General features: G+C 40.9%; 2 protein-coding genes across 2 annotated transcripts in view; one reads left to right on the top strand and one right to left on the bottom strand.

Moving 5' to 3' along the window:
- TMEM266 (transmembrane protein 266) overlaps nt 1-14,506 on the top strand; it is a 69,341-nt gene extending 54,835 nt beyond the window's left edge. Inside the window, exons 9-10 of the mRNA XM_082489067.1 lie at nt 5,371-5,421; nt 13,261-14,506. Of these exons, the coding sequence (XP_082345193.1) occupies nt 5,371-5,421; nt 13,261-13,853 (644 nt within the window). The 3' untranslated portion in view covers nt 13,854-14,506. The remainder of the gene's footprint in view (nt 1-5,370; nt 5,422-13,260) is intronic.
- Nucleotides 14,481-20,525, bottom strand: part of ETFA (electron transfer flavoprotein subunit alpha) — a 32,613-nt gene continuing 26,568 nt past the window's right edge. Inside the window, exons 10-12 of the mRNA XM_082489068.1 lie at nt 19,076-19,141; nt 15,452-15,532; nt 14,481-14,591 (exon numbers count right to left, since the gene is read on the bottom strand). Coding sequence (XP_082345194.1) covers nt 14,553-14,591; nt 15,452-15,532; nt 19,076-19,141 — 186 coding nt within the window. The 3' untranslated portion in view covers nt 14,481-14,552. The remainder of the gene's footprint in view (nt 14,592-15,451; nt 15,533-19,075; nt 19,142-20,525) is intronic.

Here is a 20,525-nt window from a genome sequence, read left to right as displayed (position 1 = left end):
TGTCTTCCTTTCTTACTGCACTACGGTGTCATACTAAAGCTATGTTCTTTTGGGGCAAAGTCAGGTTGTGGCAGTGCTATTGACTGGTGTCAGAGCAGCGTAGCTGTCAGTACTGTTCTTATTTCTAGAAGTGTTTAGGGGACAATAACTTGATCTTATAACTTGTGCCTTGAAAAACCTCCCTGCTCATAGCGTATCTTAGTGGGGTTTATTGCAAAGTGTATTTTATGTTACTTTTCTTTCCCAAATGCTTCTAAGTGGTAGTGGTACTTTAAGCAGAAGATGCTGGTGTCAGATAGCAGCGATGGAGATAAAAGAACTGCTTCTTTAGAAACCTTCTAGTAAAGATTGCTTTCTGGAGGAAAGTCAGGGTAAGACATTACTCTGAAGACTCACATCCTCAGTGGGAGGCGACACAGCAGAAAAAAATAACCTTCCAGTTCAGAAAATTCAGCTTTGAGAGACAGAAGGCAGTACAATCAGTGGCAATAAAAGTATGAAGTGAAATACTTTAATAATGAAACATTTCAAAAGAAATCCCTTTTTTAAGGCCTCTAATCTGAAAGATGTGCAAATGGTATTTATTGTATGCAGGGGGGTTGCAGACTCATTCACTAAAGTCATTGATGAAACAATTAAAGGTCACTGTTGAGGGATTATAGAACTGAGAGAGAGATCTGCTTTGGGTGGAATGTCATTTATGTGTTTCACCAAATTTATTAGATTTTTATAGGGCCAGGAGAGAGAGATTACAATGTTGTCTCTTGGGTCAGATGAGATTATATGGGACTGTACTCTAAATAGTTTATTACTCCCCGAACCATTTTAGCATGTGTTCTGAGTCTTGCAGGAAAAGAACAGGCAGATAATTTGAAAACCTTCACCAGACAAAATCCAGTAGCTGTCAGACAGATCCTGACCAAGAACCACACGTTTTTTTCAATCACAGAGATTTGGGTAGCAGGCAAAGAGATGGGACTTATTTCCCCTTCTTGATCTGACTTTACTGCACTTAAGGCCTCGGAGAAGTGATTGGTTACAGCGTCGGGGAAGGCTGTTTTGGTTTTGTTTGAGATAGGTGGGAGTCCGAGCAGCCTTCCCAACCAGACGTTCCCTTCTGTCTAGTGAAAACTCCCGGTCCTGTTGGAGTCGGCCCTGCTGTCTGTCTGTGGTTCCACATTACTCCGCTGCCTCACCTCTTCCAGTTATATAGTTGTCATCTTCCCCTAGTAGGTAAAGCAGTTCCAGGTGTCTCATTTTGTCATGCGATTTTGGCAGTTGTTTGCACCCCACACTACTTGAGCAAATAATGCTCATGGACCACAGAGACCAGCCTATTTCTGCTCCTTCCTTCTCCTGCCCAGCAACACATTCTCTCAGCTGGATTCTTCTACAGTGCTGCTGCAGATCTTACTGCTTCCCATCGCTCTCACTTTCCAGGGAAGGTAGTAGAACCATCCTTGTTCGCCACAGGTCAGGATGGGTTTTCATGTGGGGAAGAGCTGCCTCACTCTCCCCATTCTGCCTTCTCAACTCACAGCTGTTGGATCTTCATCACCAGATTCGTCACCACATTTCCTGGGGGTAAAGGCTTTCATTCCTCCTGGTGCATCTAGCAAAAGCATCCCAATCGCCATCCATAAACATTTTTCTAAAGTTGCCATTTCCAGGGTAAATGAGGGAAATACTTTTTCTTTCTGCTTACTGCCAGTTCTTTAGTTTACTGCAAGTACTGTTTGGGCATCAGGATCGCTAAGGACTAAAAGTCCTTGGAAGGTTTCTCTTCTGGAAAAGGCAGTGCAGGTAACATTGCTCTGTATTTAAAGAGATGGGTTTATTTCTGGGAAAGGAGGAAGCTAGAGTCTTCTGGATCCTGAAAATTCCAAGGTGGCAAAAATAAGGAAAAAAATGTTTTAAAACCCAGGGAAGCTACGAAGAATGAAGTATTTCTTAAGAAAACTCCCTTTATGGAGCTGAAACTAAAACACACTGACAGCAGAAAACACTATGTAGAATTTAAATAATATAAGCAATCTGCCCCTCTTGTAAAAGCTGGCCTCCCCTACTTACTGACACGAACTTCCTACGTGCCACCGGCTGCAAGTGTAGTTGTACTCATCCAATTTGACTGCACATACCGAGCAGTGGGGACTTCATCTCATTGTAATCACCGTAAAGTACTTAAGCAGTGTTTCACAGTAATGTGCAGTGCTGTACTTTTTATTTGTGTGTACGTTTTATATGCACAAATAGTTGCTTTCAGTTGTATATTTGTGGCTTTTTTTTTTTAAGCCCTTGCTTTCAGCAGTGAAGAATATAATGAGAGATAACTGGAATTGTTTATAGCCTTTTATGCCCAAAGCAGCTGAGACTCCCATATGACTAAGATGAGTTTGTTAATTGTCAGTTTGTTTTAATGTAATGATTCAGAAACTTAATCTGTTGTTGAAATATTTATTCTGCTGCTGTTATTCCATTACTCTTTATTGTTTTTATTCATAAGAACCTATTCAAGGTAAAATGCATTTTATATTTTACATACACATGTGTATGTATTTACACACATATATTTTCTTTATAGATAAACAGCTAAGCAATGTAAAACAATGATGTTAATAACATGAAAGTAGGCAGCTCTCCCAGTCTTGTGTGCAGGTGGTCACACGCACCGCCAGGACAATCGGTGACTTTTCCTCACCGCTCAGAGGGATCTGTGAGTGCACAGCAGGAGTTCCTTTTCAGGTGTTTGGCGTTGCCCTTTGCTGATGTAAAGAGTAGTTTGTATCTCTTTGCTACATTGGTTTCAGAGCAACTGATCAGTTTGAAAATAGTGCCCCGCTGCATTCTGTTAGTTGATAGACAGGTGGCCAGGGCAGTAAATGTATGCAATCCTAAAGAAGACTTGATTTGAGCCTTACCATAAAACATGAAAAGCAGATGAGTAACTTTTCCAAGTTGTTTTCTGTCTTCAGTGCAAAGCACCTTGGCATTTGGGGCAGACATTGGTGAGAGCCAAAGGAAACGAGAGCACCCCACTCCCCCATTCGCTGCACCGAGTGTGGCCGTGTGCTTTTGCCAGGTGACAAGAAGGGGCGACCCCCACGTGCCGAACATGCTCCAGGCCAAACTGTCCTTCTGCTTTCCTCATTTCTCTGCTTAGAATTGGACTCCGAAGTTAAACGTGCTGAAAGCGTGTTACCAGAAATGCAGACATGCAGGTATTTTCTGACTGTAGCTGAAGGTTCCATGCCTGAACAAGAACTTGTATCTATACGGGCTGGCAGGTTTGGTGGCATTTAGAGTATAAATTATGCATGATTGAAACGAAGTGTATTTTAGTAGCAGATAGCTGAAAAGCCTTGCAATGTACTCCTCATTCAGCGGCATTGCCTTGAGCTACTCGGAGGCCTCTTTTTTAAACGCAGACATTAGCACAAAGCACACCTCTGACTGCAGGCATTTAAAGATCAACAAGGGCCAAAAAAGCTTTTAAGATCCAATGAAACCAGGAAAACAACCATGTTGCCTTTCAGTGTCAGGTTAGATTGCCTTCTTATGAGTGCAGCTATTTCAGGTACAGAGTGCTCGGTGGTTTGGGTCTTGTTGTGTGGAGAAAGCGTTCCCCAGAAAACATCTGTTTCTTTCACCTGCAAACCGCAATGTGCTGTGAAAAGGCAGGACTGAAGCCACAGAGACCCAGGGGGATGAAGGAAATCTGGCTCAAAGGGATGAGCATGGTTTTCTGAAACATGGTATCAAAAAGAGCACTTAAAAGGAGAGAATGCTTTTAGAGCACACGATACACCGCAAATTGGGCAGGTCAGGTTGCTTGTAAGCTTGAAATTCTTCCTGGATTGCCGATACTGTTTTCTTCACAGCAATATTTGCGTTCTGCTCAGAATTGCAACAAGAGGAGTTGGTTATTTTCTTTTTCAGTGACTGTAAAAAGTTCTGCTTTTCTGTAAGATAAGAGGAAATCCCACTGTCAGCTGCAGCATCTAAAATCTGTCTATGCAGTATAGCTGCTGCTTGCCTTTTTGCAGTCATGTCTTCCTTTTTATCTTGCCATTGTTGAAGTTCAGGTGTGGCTCTCATGTATGTGCTACAAGTGTAGTACCACACCACGGACTTGTAAAAATCTTTATAGCATATTTTAAGCCAACAGGTAATGTAGTGTTAATATTATGCTATGTGCTACATACGTATATGTAATATACAACGAAATAACCCTCTTTCTTTGTTCCGAATGAAAAAAATAAGTCATTCTTTTAGAAGTAGGGATTTACACACTAAAACTACATGGATTTACAACTGCTAGAGAGCTGGCTTGGCCGGCTCTGGTTTTTGTTCCCCGCAGCAGCGCTTGTGCGGAGCTGGAGAGGCATTCCACTTGTTTTGGTAAACTCGTCATGTGGCTTTTACTGGCCACGTAGAACAGGGGGAGTTCTAGCCATTCTTCTGGAAACACTGGATATAATTTCCTCTTTTTTCAAGTCAACTGCGTTTCACAGGAACAAGTTAAGAACACTGAAAGGAAAGAGAGTGCAGAAACACGGGGAAGCTGCTCAGGAGCAATGGTTATGTCTTTGCTGTTCAGCATGGCAACAGCACAGGTCTCAGGTGGGGATTGCGAATGAAAACAAGGAGCAGTGTTGGGCTGTGTGAAAAAGGGTATTGAAATGAAACAGAAGTATCCCTATAGGAGAAATAAAAGCTGCCCTCCCAGTGCCTCTACCTGGAGAACTCCTCGGCAGGATGAGGGGCTGGCTGCAGCCTGGCAGGGAGTGGGGGGATTGGGCACTCCCGGGAGCGACTCAGGAGAACGTGAGGGAGGAGGCAGCCCAGGTCACGGGTGGTACACTGTGCCTCCCCTTCTGCGGACAACTCGGCGGTGTAACTGTCCGGCAGAAGTAGGTCCATCGGCACTGGTGCCCTTGGTTCAGCCTGTCAGGGTAAAGGCAGGCTGGGTGCTTGTGCCACGTGTGGGAGGGGAGGGCTCTGCTGGCCAGAAAAAGGGCAGTGTTACACTTGTGTTTACAAGCAGCGAGCAGACGGGCCTGGGGAGCTGCTCAGCCCCGTGTCAGTCTCTGGAAGAATCTTGGAGCACATTTTCTTTGGAATGCAGAATGCCTCATTCCCGGGCTGGTCCCATAAGAACCGCAACAAATGATAACCCCTATTTTGGCTGCAGCCATGGGGTGGGTGGGAGGTGTAGTGTGTCGCCAAATCACAGCTGGTCTTCTGGCCTAAAAATACACAAAAGGTGGTGCTCTGGGTGCACAGGGCAGAGGAAAGCCTTTCAACGGGGTGGAATTTCAACCATTTAATCCAATAAATGGTCTTCTAATGGCTGCCTTTTTGTTTTTTCAGAGGATGACATGAATAATTACATCAGTCGGTATTACAACGAGCCTAGCAGTGGTAAGTTTTGCTTAAAAATGTAAATGTGAACTGCATTTTTGTATTGCACTGTGTGCTGTAAACTGGGTGACACCGAACAATGGTGTAGATCTATCCAGGGAACGAAACCCACCATGGCATCTCTTGGTTTGCTCCATGGAAGTTTGTCCCAAAATAGTGAGTCTCTAAAGGTTGAGAGGCCCCAAGTTTGCTCCTACTGAAGGCACTCATGATGATAGTCTGGAGAAGTGGGAGAGGTTACTTTCCCCTCGCTAGGCTGTCCGGTCTGCAGAGCGGTTCAAATGGATCTGAGAGTGACAGTGTGGACAAAATAAATGAAGACAGAAGAAGTGGGGAGTTTGCTCAGCCCGGCACCGTGCTGGGAACCTTTCAGGAAGGTTAACCATAACGGTAAGAAAGAACCTCAGCGGCATGCACGGTCTGTGACCTGAGCTCAGGCTTCACATGGCTGTGCCCTGGCAGACGTCCCGCCGCACGAAGGGCTCCCCCCCGCCTGCCGGAGGGGCTGGGCCTGCCCCAGGGGGCTCTGGCGGCTGTGACAGGCTGGGCCATGGCATGGTAAGCAAGGCTGGGCCGGTGGGGGTACACACCTCGCCCTAACGTATGTACAATTTCATATAGATAAAAAAAAAAAAATTATGTGTGTGTCTGCATATACATGTATGTATAATATATATGGAAGATATGTGTGTATATATATGTGTACATGTATAAGTATAATGTATTATATGTGTATATGTCGTATACACATCCCTATATATAGTATGTATACATGCAGTGAAATACAGACATATATCTATATAAGGATGTGTCTGTGTATATGTACATACTATGTTATACATAAAATGTGTGTATATGTGTGTATGAATATAAATCTATAATGTTTATATATGTATATCCCACATATATACACAGAAACCGAAGTGCACATACATATATAGAAAAAGACATAAATAAAAATATGTCTGTACATATATGTGTATATGATGTATCATATATGTATCTCCAAACATACATACATCCCCATATATATGAGATGATTACATACATATAAAGGTATGTGTGTGACTGTGTATATACATATATATAAGATAGAGGCATATGTCTTTATATACATATAAAGATGTGGGTGAGAGGTTGTGTCTGTGTGTATACATACATATTTTACCTAAATACAGTTATTAAATATATAAAAATATATAAAGGTGTATGTAAAGGGGTGGGGGTGTGCGAGAGGAGGAGAGATGGTCTCTGAATAGATGTATATATATTATGGACGTAAAACTTTGTGGAATAATTACTAAAATGATCGATAATACAGCATTGTCCACACACTAAGGAAAGGTATACAATGAAAAGGATTCTAGGGTAGAATACAGCCGCAGCTGGTATGCGTAGAATCCGCTACATCTGCCATTCCCTGTACAATATTGCTTGCAAAGCAACACGGGGAGTGGAGTGGGGTGGAGACTCCAAGGCCAAACCCTGTGATAATCCAGCAAATATGGGAACGAGATGGCACCATGGAACCCTAAGACGAAAAACAGTGCGGAGGATGGAGCAGAGTGGAGACACCGCGGCCAAACTCTGTGTTAAAATGGGAACTTGAGGGCCAAATGGAACCCTTGAAGGTCTTATGGAACTGATAAGCTGCCTACTTGTTACCCTGAGCCAACGATCTGTCATTTTTTGATTAAATGCTGTCCTTTGGGTGATCTTTGCTCATTATAATGTCATTATAATACCAAAACACACCTCCAGCCCAAAGGCTACCCGCCTCCAAGGTGCGACCACTCCTCCTTGAGTCTGCGCCCTGAATTTTTCGTCAACTATACCTTTAAGTGAGAGGTGAGAAAATTTTACACCAATCATAATGAAAGTATTTACTGCTAGAGTCACTCCAACTCCACCTTGAAGATAAAAAATAGCATTAAAATGGCCCCCCAAAGGGGGGATGTTAGGGAAGACACCATCGTGAACAAGTTGAGGAGGACTCCATCAAAGACTGGCTTGACTTCTGGGATCAGGCGATGGGCTGAGCCTCTCTTCCCCCCATAAGGACGCTTGTGGGTAAGATTCGAACACTTGGCTGTACCAAGTGCTTGCCTGGGAAACCTAGAAATCTCTATAGAGTTGTTTTATAACTTAGCGCATTTGTAACCGAGCTATATTACTAATATCTTCAGTATTGGCACGTGCTTTGCAGACAGTCGCTATCACCGGCAATCCAACAGAACTTGTGTCTCTGTTGCTTAAATAAACCGCACTGTGTCGGCAGCTCGTCGTTTGGGTTTCTCATTGAAAGCGACCAGAGCGTGGCCGTGCCAGTTCATGAGCACGACTGGGCTGAAGGTGCAGTCCGCTATTAGTGTATCCAGAACCGTAACAGTTTAATATATATGAAATGCGCCTGGGCTGATAGTGGTGAATTGGGCATCGCTCAGAATTTAAACCTAGCCGCACCTAGCCTCCCACCTCGGTGAGGAGTGTTAGAACGCAAGGGGGTTTATTTTCTGCCAAAACTACTTTGCCCTTCAATGCGACAAACATGTATATGTCTATGTAGAATGTAGTACATATTGAAATCCCCATATATACATACGCACATACTTATATAGAGATGTATATGTACATAAGAATAAATAAAAGTGTGTGTAAGCATATGGTTGTAAGTATGTGTATATATATGTATAATGTATAATATATTTATATCCCTGTAGATACATCCCTGAAGAGATCTTCTGTTTTTTTCAGATAGATCTATTAAAAAGATATGTGTGACAGTATTAGTGTATATACATATAATTTTGTATTTTTGTGTTCATGTATAATGTATTATATATGCATAATCCTATATATATACAGTCCCTATGTATATACACACACAGCGAGAGATACATATATGTTTATAAAGGTAAGCACGATATATACATTATGTACTATATATGGGGCAGATGCATAGATACACACATTCCCCATATATACATGGATAAATCTATATATAAAGAGTATGTGTATATAAAATAGGTGTGTGTGAGAAACTGTGTAAAATATACTTATGTATTATATATAATATGTATGTGTGTACATATATACATATATTATTTATAGATGTACATCCCCCTGTATACATCCCCATAATATACATGGAGATACTAAAAAGCTGTGTGTATCTGTGTGTGTGTATATATACACGCATATAAGTTTATATGTATAATAGGTATTACATATGACGGTTGGACTCGGTGATCTTAAAGGTCCTCTCCAACCTAGATGAGTCTATGATTCTATATACTATGGGGTGTGTGCCCAAGTGTATGTATAATGTATATAACTGTATATCCCTATATATACATTCCCCATGTATGTACACAGTGGGAAACACATGTATATTTATATATGAAGGTAAATTACGTGTGTGAGAGAGTGTGTGTATTCTATTTAAAGAAAGATAGATAATTATATGTATTTAAAGGGGGACTATGTATTATTAGTATATGTATCAAATGTGTGTGTACATAAGTATACTGTATTATACATGGGGCGCCTAACAGACACTCCCCTTATCTATATAGATCAATCTATAGATATTACATGTATATAAAATATGTGTGTCAGAGAAAGCGTGAAAAAGACTGTACAGACACACACATATATTGTATAGAATAACTATGCATACATGTATAGATATATGGTGTATATTATTATTATTATTATTATTATTATTATTATTATTATTATTATTATTACATACTTGGAGATATATTAAAGAAGGGGTGTATGTATACAATTTTAAAAGCTGTATAACTAAAGGGGGTGTGTGTGTTCATGTGTAGGTATAATGTATTAGATCTGAATATCCCTATATATACATGCCCCGTGTACGTACAGACACAGTGAGAGATACATATATATTTATATCTAAAGGTATGACTATATGTGAGTGAGCATGTGTGTTCTATTTAAAGATCATTTTCTGTATTTAAGGGGGGGCTATGTATGATATACTATATGTATCAAATATGTGTACATATGTATGTATACTGTTATATGTATGTGTCTCCTTATAACCTATATTGACACATCTATATTGAAATATTATGTATATATAAAAGATGTGTGAGATAGACTGTATATGGACACATAACTATTATGTGGAATACATGTGCGCGCACACACATATAGGTATACAGTATTATTTATAGATGTATAGCCCTCTGTATTTATCCCGATACACATGGTGATGCATATAAAGATGTATGTATTGATATGTGTGTGTATATGTCGAGGTATTTAAATAAAGAGAGGGGTCGTGTATTGGTATGATATTTTTTATATATATATATATATATTTGTAGATATATATCGCTCTATACTCATCCCCATTATACAAAGTGATGTATATAAAGATGTGTGTATCGAAATGTGTGTGTATATATATATCTATATCTATATAAATAAAGGTGTGTTAATGTGTAGGTATGATGTATTTTATAAGTATGTATATCCCGTAAGTATATTTACACACAGAGAAATATATACATATGTTTATATATAAATGTAGGAGGATTGTGTACATTCAGTTTCAGGACAGATGGTTGTATGTATTTAAAGAGGGGAACATGTACTATAGTGTGTGTGTGTGTGTGTATATATATATATAAAATGTCTGTACATATACCGGTATAATGTATTATACATGGGGTCTCGTAACAACATACACAAACACAGCTAAATCTCTACCGAAAGATTATGTGTATATGAAATGGGGGGGATGAGTGCAAAGGACTATGTATCTATCTATGTATTAGATAACATATGTGTGTACATGTAGAGGGATAAAGTATTATTTGTAAATATATATCCCTCTATACATCCCCATAATACACTTGGAGATCTATTAAAAAAAAAAAAAAAGGGTGTGTCTGTATACAATTTAAAAAGCTGTATAAATAAGGGTGTGTTCATGTGTAGGTATGATGTATTAGATCTGAATATATACATGCCCCATGTACGTACAGACACAGTGAGAGATACATATATATTTATATCTAAAGGTATGACTATACGTGAGCGAGCATGCGTGTTGTATTTAAAGATAATTTTCTGTATTTAAAGGGGGGGCTATGTATGATATACTAGATGTATCAAATGCGTGTACATAAGTATGTGTCTCCTTATAACCTATATTGTAACATCTATATTGAAATATTATGTATATATAAAAGATGTGTGAGATAGACTGTATATGGACACATAACTATTATGTGGAATATGTGTGCGCGCACACACATATAGGTATAAAGTATTATTTATAGATGTATAGCCCTCTGTATTTATCCCCACGATACACATGGTGATGCATATAAAGATGTATGTATTGATATGTGTGTATATGTCGAGGTATTTAAATAAAGAGAGGGGTCGTGTATTGGTATGATATATTTTTTTTTTATATATATATATATTTGTAGATGTATATCACTCTATACTCATCCCCATTATACAAAGTGATGTATATAAAGATGTGTGTATCGAAATGTGTGTGTGTATATCTATATCTATATCTATATAAATAAAGGTGTGTTAATGTGTAGGTATGATGTATTTTATAAGTATGTATATCCCGTAAGTATATATACACACAGAGAAATATATACATATGTTTATATATAAATGTAGGAGGATTGTGTACATTCAGTTTCAGGACAGATGGTTGTATGTATTTAAAGAGGGGAACATGTACTATAGTGTGTGTGTGTGTGTATATATATATATATATAAAATGTCTGTACATATACCGGTATAATGTATTATACATGGGGTCTCGTAACAACATACACAAACACAGCTAAATCTCTACCGAAAGATTATGTGTATATGAAATGGGGGGGATGAGTGCAAAGGACTATGTATCTATCTATGTATTAGATAACATATGTGTGTACATGTAGAGGGATAAAGTATTATTTGTAAATATATATCCCTCTATACATCCCCATAATACACTTGGAGATCTATTAAAAAAAAAAAAAGGGTGTGTCTGTATACAATTTAAAAAGCTGTATAAATAAGGGTGTGTTCATGTGTAGGTATGATGTATTAGATCTGAATATATACATGCCCCGTGTACGTACAGACACAGTGAGAGATACATATATATTTATATCTAAAGGTATGACTATACGTGAGCGAGCATGCGTGTTCTATTTAAAGGTAATTTTCTGTATTTAAAGGGGGGGCTATGTATGATATACTAGATGTATCAAATGTGTGTACATATGTATGTATACTGTTATTATATGTATGTGTCTCCTTATAACCTATATTGACATATCTATATTGAAATATTATGTATATATAAAAGATGTGAAACAGACTGTATATGGACATATAACTATTATATGGAATACGTGTACGCGCACACACATATAGGTATACAATATTATTTATAGATGTATAGCCCTCTGTATTTATCCCCATGATACACATGGTGATGCATGTAAAGATGTGTGTATATGTAGGGGTATTTAAATAAAGAGGGGTGGTCGTGTATTGGTATATTTTTTTAATCTATACATATAAAAACATTCCCATGAAAATATATACACTTACTATGTATTTTATATAACATGTATCTGTGCATGTGCATGAATATAGAGGTATATATGTATAGCTGTATATCCTAGTGTATAGATTCCTACTATATACATACAGAGATATATAAAAGGGTGTATATAGCTATAAGGTATGTGCATATAATTTAAAAGCTGTACAAATAAAGGGAGATAGAGTTCATGTATAGGTCTGATGCCCTATACATACATTACCCATGTAGATACACACGCACATTTATATTAAAAAAAAAACCCTAAACAGTAGGGTGTGGGGTGTGTGTGTTCTGCTTTAATAGTAGCTAATTAGATGTATTTAAGGGGGGGGACAATGTACTGTATGTATCAAATGTCTGTGTGTACATATTTAAGTATTGTATATGTAGTTCCTTATACCTATACACACCTTCATATCTATAAGAATACATATATAGAATGTGTTGGGGTATGCAAGCAATTGTGTGTGTGTATATATACACTGTGTGTGTACATATATATAGGTATATGGTATTATTTATAGCTGTGTATTCCTCTATATTCATTTCCATTACACATAAAAGCAATATATAACAATATATATGTATAGATATTTATATTACTATAGAAATACTATTTATATATTAATAGCCCTTTCTATACAACTGCATTATATACTTGGATATATATGAAATATGCGTGTCTCTAGACATAGGGCTATATATATATATTTTTTAAAAGATATATAAATAAGGGGTTTGGGGGGTATGCAGGGATATGTTCATATATAGAAATGTTTTCATTTATACCACTTTAATTTATACCACTTTTTATACATTTTTTTCTCTTTCTATACAGAACAGTATATATATATTTATATATAAAGGGCTGTGTGTGTAACGTTAGATAATATGTATTATAGATGTGTATATATACACATATGCATTTTATATAATATATACACACATCTGTTGGTATATGGTATTATTTATATATATATAAAAAAATCTCCATATGACCCTTCATAAAGATGTGTATATCTATACATATGTGTATATAAAAAAAGCTATATAAATAAAGGGGTCTGTGTGGTATACATCGCTCTTTTGTTATACATACACAAAATAGCTCTATAAAGCGAGCGGGGGAGGCGCGGTGGTTTTGGCAATGTGGTAGTTTCACTGAGACTGTCCCAGCTGCCGCGCGCTGCCGGGCCTTCAACCACCTCTCTCTGCTCTCTTCCCTGCAGACAGCGGTGTCCCCGAGGCAGCCATCTGTGTGGTCACCACCGCTGCCATCGATGTCCATCGCCCCAACATCTCTTCTGACCTCTTCACGGTGGAGGTGCCGATGCGCCTGGGCAGCACTGGGACATCCGCCAGCATCACATCAGGCAGCGCCTCGCGCTCCACCGTCAGCTCAGGCACTCAGGCCTGCAGTGAGAGCAGCCAGACGCTGGGCTCCTCCCCAGACTGCAGCACGGCCTGTGAGGACCCTGCAGAGGTGGCCGCTGGCCCGCAGGCTGACCTGGCACCCAACCGGCAGCGGGTAGCCCAGGCCATGGTGCAGGAGCTGCTGTCCTCCCTCTCGGAAGAGGCCTGCCTGGCGCAGAAGGGGCTGGATCCTGTCAACCTGAAGCTGCCTAGCCCAGCAGGCTCGGTGGGGGCTAGCCCTGACCTGGGTCATCGGCTCAGCGTCTACAACCGCCGGAACCAGGAGAGCCTCGACGTCTTCCAGCTCAAGCCCCTCATCGACTGCCCACAGGGTGCCCCAGTGATCGACGAGAAGTACGGGGCGCTGGGGCCCCCAGAATCACGGCTGGGCAGGGTTCCTGAGGCATAGGGACAGCCTGGAGGAACTGGGACACCTGTGGGGACACACTCACTGCACTGGGTCACAAGGCTGCCACAGACAGAGGCCGTGCTGGAGGCAACTCGTGGCATCTCCCGCAACAGCCACCAGCCTGGGGGCCAAGCTGGCATCACTTCTGCCCACCAGTGCCTGTGGCGCATGATCGACCTGCCACCAGCTCTGGGCCAGCTGGGACCTACAGTGTCCTCTGGGGCACAATGGACCTTCCAGCAATTTTAGGCCAACATGGACCCGCAGTGCCTGCAGATGACAGATGTCCTGCCAGCAGCCTGGGGCCAGCCCAACAGTGCCCAGGAGCACCATGGACCTTCCACCTGTCCAGGACCAGAACAGACCCGCAGTGCCCGGGGTCAGGATGCAGCTGCTGGACAGCCTGGGCCTGGGCTGGCCCCCCAGCCTGACCCTACCCCGTGGCTGAGCGCGGCTGGGAGGGGAGCGGGAACATGAATAAACACTGACAAACACACGCTGCCTCCGGCCTTGTATCCCTCTTTCATTCCCTTTCCATCCTTCCCTTCCTTTCTTCCACCCCACCCCACCCCTCTATGTGCCATCCCATTGCCCACCACAAAAAACCCACCACCACAGTGACCCCACCTCTTTCCAGTACAATCTTTTATTTGCCCTTATTCCCCACCCCAATTGCAGTGCAGGGTCCATTACCGTCACTCACTTCTTCTTCAGAAGCTCCGTCATCTCTGGCACCGCCTGTGAACACCAGTACTGGGGTAGTGCGTGCTCTCCCTCTGACCCCCCCAAACTCACCACGCGCAGCACCCAACCCCCCCAGTCCCACTCGCCACCCCTCCTGCCCAGCACACCACTCCAGGGGCTGTGGGTCACCCCAGCTCACAGCATTCCCCACTTCTCTCCTGCTGAATAAAGCCTCTTAATTATTTAAGAGAGCTACATTTCCATTAGGTGGAAATAATGCATTCGTACAAAATTTATTAAGGAAATTGTCTACATGGTGTTTCTTCAGAATGTGACTTTGTCTCTGGCTTATGAAAAGGCCTGTGCTCGCTGCCGAGCCAGCGGGCATTAGTTCAGGAATGGCATTAAGCGCTGGCAGAGTTTCTGCCCACGCCTCCCCACAGAGCCACAGCAGCTCCTACCCCTCACACGTGTGGCCATGCGTGTAGGCGGCGCATGCAGGCGAGCCACAGGCACTTGGCCACAGCATAACTGGCAGCACAGCTCTCCCAGAGAGAACTGCAAGTTCCTCATGGGCATCCATAAGGCAGTGAGCCCGGGCAACAATAAGACCATCTCCTGCCACCTCTGTACTTTTGTATTTTATGACACTTACTTAAAAATACATGCAAGCACCTAGCTCACAAGATGGTTCATATTCAGGAAACTAGAATAGAGCTGTGATGCATGCCTCAACCACACACAACTGTCTATTGGCAAGGACTGAATTTTGAGACTGAAAATAATGAAATCATAAAACCAATTCTTTAACAACACAACCTCACCCAGCTGTCTTTGTTTAACACTTACTGTGTCATCTAAGCTATCATTATCTCTGAAACCGTTATCCTGCACAGCTCTGAGTTTAGCCTCACCTGGAATAAGTCTGCCACCAGTCCGTAGTCTGCCACTTGGAAAATTGGAGCTTCTGGATCCTTGTTAATGGCAACAATGGTCTGCAAGCAACAGTAGAAGCGCCATGTAAAAATATATCTGTAATTAATGGCTAGGGCCAGCTTACAATTGACAGGCCTTATCTAAGGAACAGGCTAAATTCTCTCCAAGCCCCTAGAAGCAGAAAATATGAATCACAGCACTTTTAAATGTGTTTCCTTTCCACGTCAAAAGAAATAAAAACAAACACCCTTCCTGCTCATTGCATACATTGGGGCTATCCTTCCCTGTTGAAAAGAATCTAGAAAAAAAAATTACTATGAAATACTATCATCATCTGCAAGATCTAAGCCATAACATCACAGAAATAACTCAGAGGTAGCATTTAAAACAAGTACAGTAAAGCCATGCCTAAAGGCCTCAGTACTTACTGTGGGACATATCATTTAGTTTGCCCCACCGTAAATAACCCCGATTGATTGAAATCCCAACACAATGGGCTAGAAAATGTCTTTTTTGGTTTAAACTCTGCCATGCATGTCAATCATTCTGTAAATGTTCGACAGCTTCCAGCAAAATATGCATGGGTGTCCAGATCAAAATCTACAACAGGCTGGGGAGCACTCCAAAAAGGATGGGGAGTGGAAGACAACAGCTCATAAACTGAGCCTTACACCAAGCAGGAGTGCAAACCCCAGCACGCTGATCCCACCCCTGTGAACGCTGACTGGCAGCACCCAGACTCCTCAGGAGAGCGCCAACCTCATGCTTCGGCACACTTACCTGCCATTCCCAGGCAGCCACAGCTCACTTGTCTCTGTTTTACTCCCTCCACAGAATGTAATTGTCTAACACAACTAATGGCGCAGTAGCATATGCCCAGTGGCAGTAACTCAAAGATAAAAGTCCGCAAATCCTGTGTTTTCAGGCCCACAGAAATGTTTTTTCTTCACAGGTCATTTGTATCCTGTGACTCGCTATAATGAAGGACCGCAGCATATATGCAAGGACATACCTACAGCAGAGCACTGCTGCTGCTCTCTTGCCAGCTCGTAAGCAGAGACCTGCAAGTAGTCCCGTAATACTTCCCCTGAAATATTCTTCCCAAAGTTTTATTGTTTTTATTTCCATTACCCCATTTGCAAATGCAAGCCTCCACTGACAATTCCACAGTGCAGGAAGCAAAATCCCGGCCGTGATACCCGAAGACCTTTGCCCAATAAAGACCTTCTCTACCTGTACTCTGAGGCCCTTTGCAGAACCCTTCACAGGCACATGAGGCCACAGGGGCTAATGCTGAGGGCTGGCTGAGGCCAGCAGTTGGTGACAGCTTGGGGGCTGCCAGCTCTGTCCTTATCACAAAAATAATTAACACCAGTTGCAAAACTGTCTTAAGCTTTAGTTTGGCAGCCTCGTCCTTCCTCTGTCTCCAGAAGTAACTTTTTAGTAAGATCTGGTTCTCTATCTTATCCCTAAATCAGCCTTTCCACAGTAAGAAGCAAAAGCATCCCCTTGCTTGCAACAGAACACTGCAAGTTAAATCTCTTAGAAAAGATACTGTAACTACCTTGTGAGGGAATTAAAAATAAGGAAAGAAAGCAACAATGATTCTCCAGGTCTCCTCAAAAGCTGCATTTTCTACCTTGCTGTAAAAGGACAAATAAATTATACATTTCACTTGGCAGAAAGCATCTGACTACTTTGGGAAACGTACCCTGAAGTGTACAAGTTCAGAATGCCAGGTAATAATGCTGGCGAAGACGGGGGACACTCCAGAGAGTTCCCATGGCTGCATAATTCTTTATGTTTGTAAAAATTGGATCTTTTCAGCACCTACATTCTTTGGCTAAAAGGAAAGCGGAATGCGTTTCAAACACAAATAAGTAAAACTGAATTTTACAATACACACAATTTGTTTACACTAGAAAACCTACAATATATGAGAGAAATGAAACTGAAGTATGTATCTCGGAATGACAAATTTCATCTGTCCTTATTTCCTATAAAACAACATCTCAAAATATCAAACAGGGCAGGAAAAGCCAAAAAAGCAAGCGGGTTGCTGTTACAGTACAGGACAATATTGTTGTTCGATATTTTCATATCAAAGGAAATTCTGGGACTTAAAGGTTCCCGGTATTGACGGTAGTCTTAACTGAGATAAGGCAGCAGATAAATACAAACAGGGTCAGATAGTTTTAAACAGCTTTAAATACACAGTTCTCAGTCAATGACTGATACTAATCCCACCCACCCACCCACCTTCTCCCTCACCCAAAAGCACAGTTGGAGACTAAATGCCTCGAAAAAAATTACACTCTTAACACTGTGGCCCATCAGCTACAAGCAGAGCCCAGAGGGAGCCGAGGACCACCCTGGCAGTGCCGCATCAGTGCTGCTCTCACCAACTCCCCCGCTGTCTGCCCAGCCTTGTCGTCTTCCTGTTGCTGCACCGTGAGTAGAACAAACTACAGCGACACTGTTGCGCTAAGAGCAGTGAGAGTACACTGCTGCAGATACTATTATTCACACTTCTTGATAGCGACCTTCATCCCTGCCCATCACTCATCCTTATTTCTAATTTTGGTTTTTCTCCACTGTGTCAACTAATGCTAACACCACTCAGGTCCCTGATTTTAGAAGACTGAGGCCCCAAAAAGGACACGTATCCCCAATCCAGCTTATATGATTTTTCCCCCCAAAATATTTAAGTAATATATACAAAAAGAACTAATTGTAAGAAAGGACAGATCATCCTACCACACAGGCTGGCTCCTGAGGACAACTACCAGTCCCATAAACTCACTAGTCTGTCATCAGTTAAACACAAGGATCTGCCTGTAAAGTTTTGCAAATCTTTTCCACGGTTTTATAAGCTACTGAAGTTCTGGGTTTCGTTTCTGCCAGAAAGCATAAGTTCATTCCCTGGAAATAGAAAAAAAAAAAAAAAAAAAAAATCCTTTTTCTAAAATGCCTTGCGGGGAGGCAGGACAACCTACAGATGTTGATGTTTGGCATTTGATATGATTCTGCAGAGAATTTATCTCTGCTTTGCAAACACTGCACTGTGGACGAAACTGGCAAATCCAAATTCAGATTATTTGCTTTGGCAACTCATGAGTTAAACCTTTTAAAGTTTTACTGCCGTTTTATAATAGGTTTCCATTTGAATGGCTAAATGCAGGAATGTCACAGACATCTTTTACTTTATGGAATAGTAAGTTCATAATTCAAATTGCACATTGTTATGCATGAATTAATATGTCACACTGAAATAAACGCAAATGGAACTACTGTATAGAATTCAGGCATGTGTTTTGTTTAGTTTTTTTAATAAACAAAGTCAATTAGCTGCTTCTACTTACCACTTTTTTTACCAGTTTTTCTACTGTGTGAGACGTTTTGCCACAATAGCTTTTCCTGGCAAGGCTCAGAGGGCTAGCGTGTTTTAAAGCAGGAGACAAACTAGCAATTTTAACATTTAAAAAAACAAACAAACAAACACACACCACCCAGAAAACTGGCTAGAGTACTGATGTAAAAGCAAGGAAGTAAACTCATTTCCTTCCTCAAAAATCTTTTCCAGCACATCCATCTTTATATACCTTGCTGTCTTTCATCCCAGCCAAGTGTTGGATTGCTCCAGATATTCCCACAGCAATATAAAGTTCCTAGAAGAAAACAAAAATGAGACATTTTTGGTATCCACAACATCGTTTCAGTAAGCTCTCACAAACTTTACTCAAAATCAATTACATGCAGTAGTTTTTACATTACGGTAGTTTTCAATATTAAAGGCATCTGATGATTGGTTCCTTTCCCCACTTGGGGATGTAATGTAACTGTAAAAGGAGAATCCCAAAGGAGCATCTGGCAAAGGCAGATGACGAGAGGAGAAGGGGGGAAGAAAAAAAAAAAAAAAAAAAAAAAAAAAAAGAGAACTGCATCAAACCTAAGACACTACTTGAGGACAGGGCAATCAGTGTTACCCATGAGCCTGGAGATTCCCAATGCAAATACGAAGCAAGATAACCTACAAACAGGAGGTAATGCAGTTGCCTAAAGAGAAAGCCTAGGCTTTTTTGTTTGAAGCCTCTAGAACCCTTTAAATATGACAGAATGCACAAAGATGAAATTCAGGTGTTTAAGCCTTTAAAAAGTTTCCTATATGGCAGGATAAAACATTTCAGATACCAAAGCAGGCTAGTGCACTTGTAGCAATAGTTTCTATTATTTACCCCGGCCCTCAACATTCACATGCCCTGAAGCTTTTCTTTCCCCATTCACTATCAACTCCTACACGGGACAAGTAAAGAAATGCTTCCCAGGTAGACACCAACGTGCAGCAGACCTTTACACTTTGGGGCTCCCAATCTAGAATCTCCAAAGAGACTTACATTCAAAATAGACAAAAATGTATATGCAGAGATCTGTATCAACAATTTTAATTCACAGCAGAAAAGTATTTTTTCCCCTTGGGCTGAAAGTCATCCAGGCTATAATCTATCCAAAACCAAGGCGTGTGTTTGTTTTTTTTTTTTTCAGCTCCATGATAGTTTTCCCACCACCACAAATTCAAGTAGCAGTCAAACCTGCACTGCTTAGCTACCTAATTTTACACAAGAAAAACAAAGTACTTTTCACCAACTCATTCAATAAGAGGAAACTTTAACACACAAAACTAGTTAGGGGATCATCTGTCAAAACCAGTTCAAAGGTGGCATTTATACAGTCTTAGAAGACACAACCCTCAAATGCAAACAGAATTTCTCTTTTAAAAATACCAAGGCTAGTCCATATTTAAGAACATACAAATCGAATTCAAGAAATTATTTCTGGGGCCAGGGAGGGTAAGAGGGTCAAAAAATCTTACCCCCATGCAACTGAAGACGTGCATTACAGTTAAGTGGCTTTTAACATGAGAGAACAAAGCACAGCTGTGGAACAGGCACAGACCTGCAGAACAGACTGGCAAACGAAGGTGTTCAAATACAGAGACCATGCAGACTGCTTTTTTCACGCAGGCCTGATAGTCATTATAGCAATTAAAGAAAA

This window comes from Vanellus vanellus (genome assembly GCF_965231255.1).
Source record: "Vanellus vanellus genome assembly, chromosome: 11".
In the NCBI taxonomy this organism is placed as follows: Eukaryota; Metazoa; Chordata; class Aves; order Charadriiformes; family Charadriidae; genus Vanellus; species Vanellus vanellus.
This window is presented reverse-complemented; position numbering and strand designations above follow the sequence as displayed.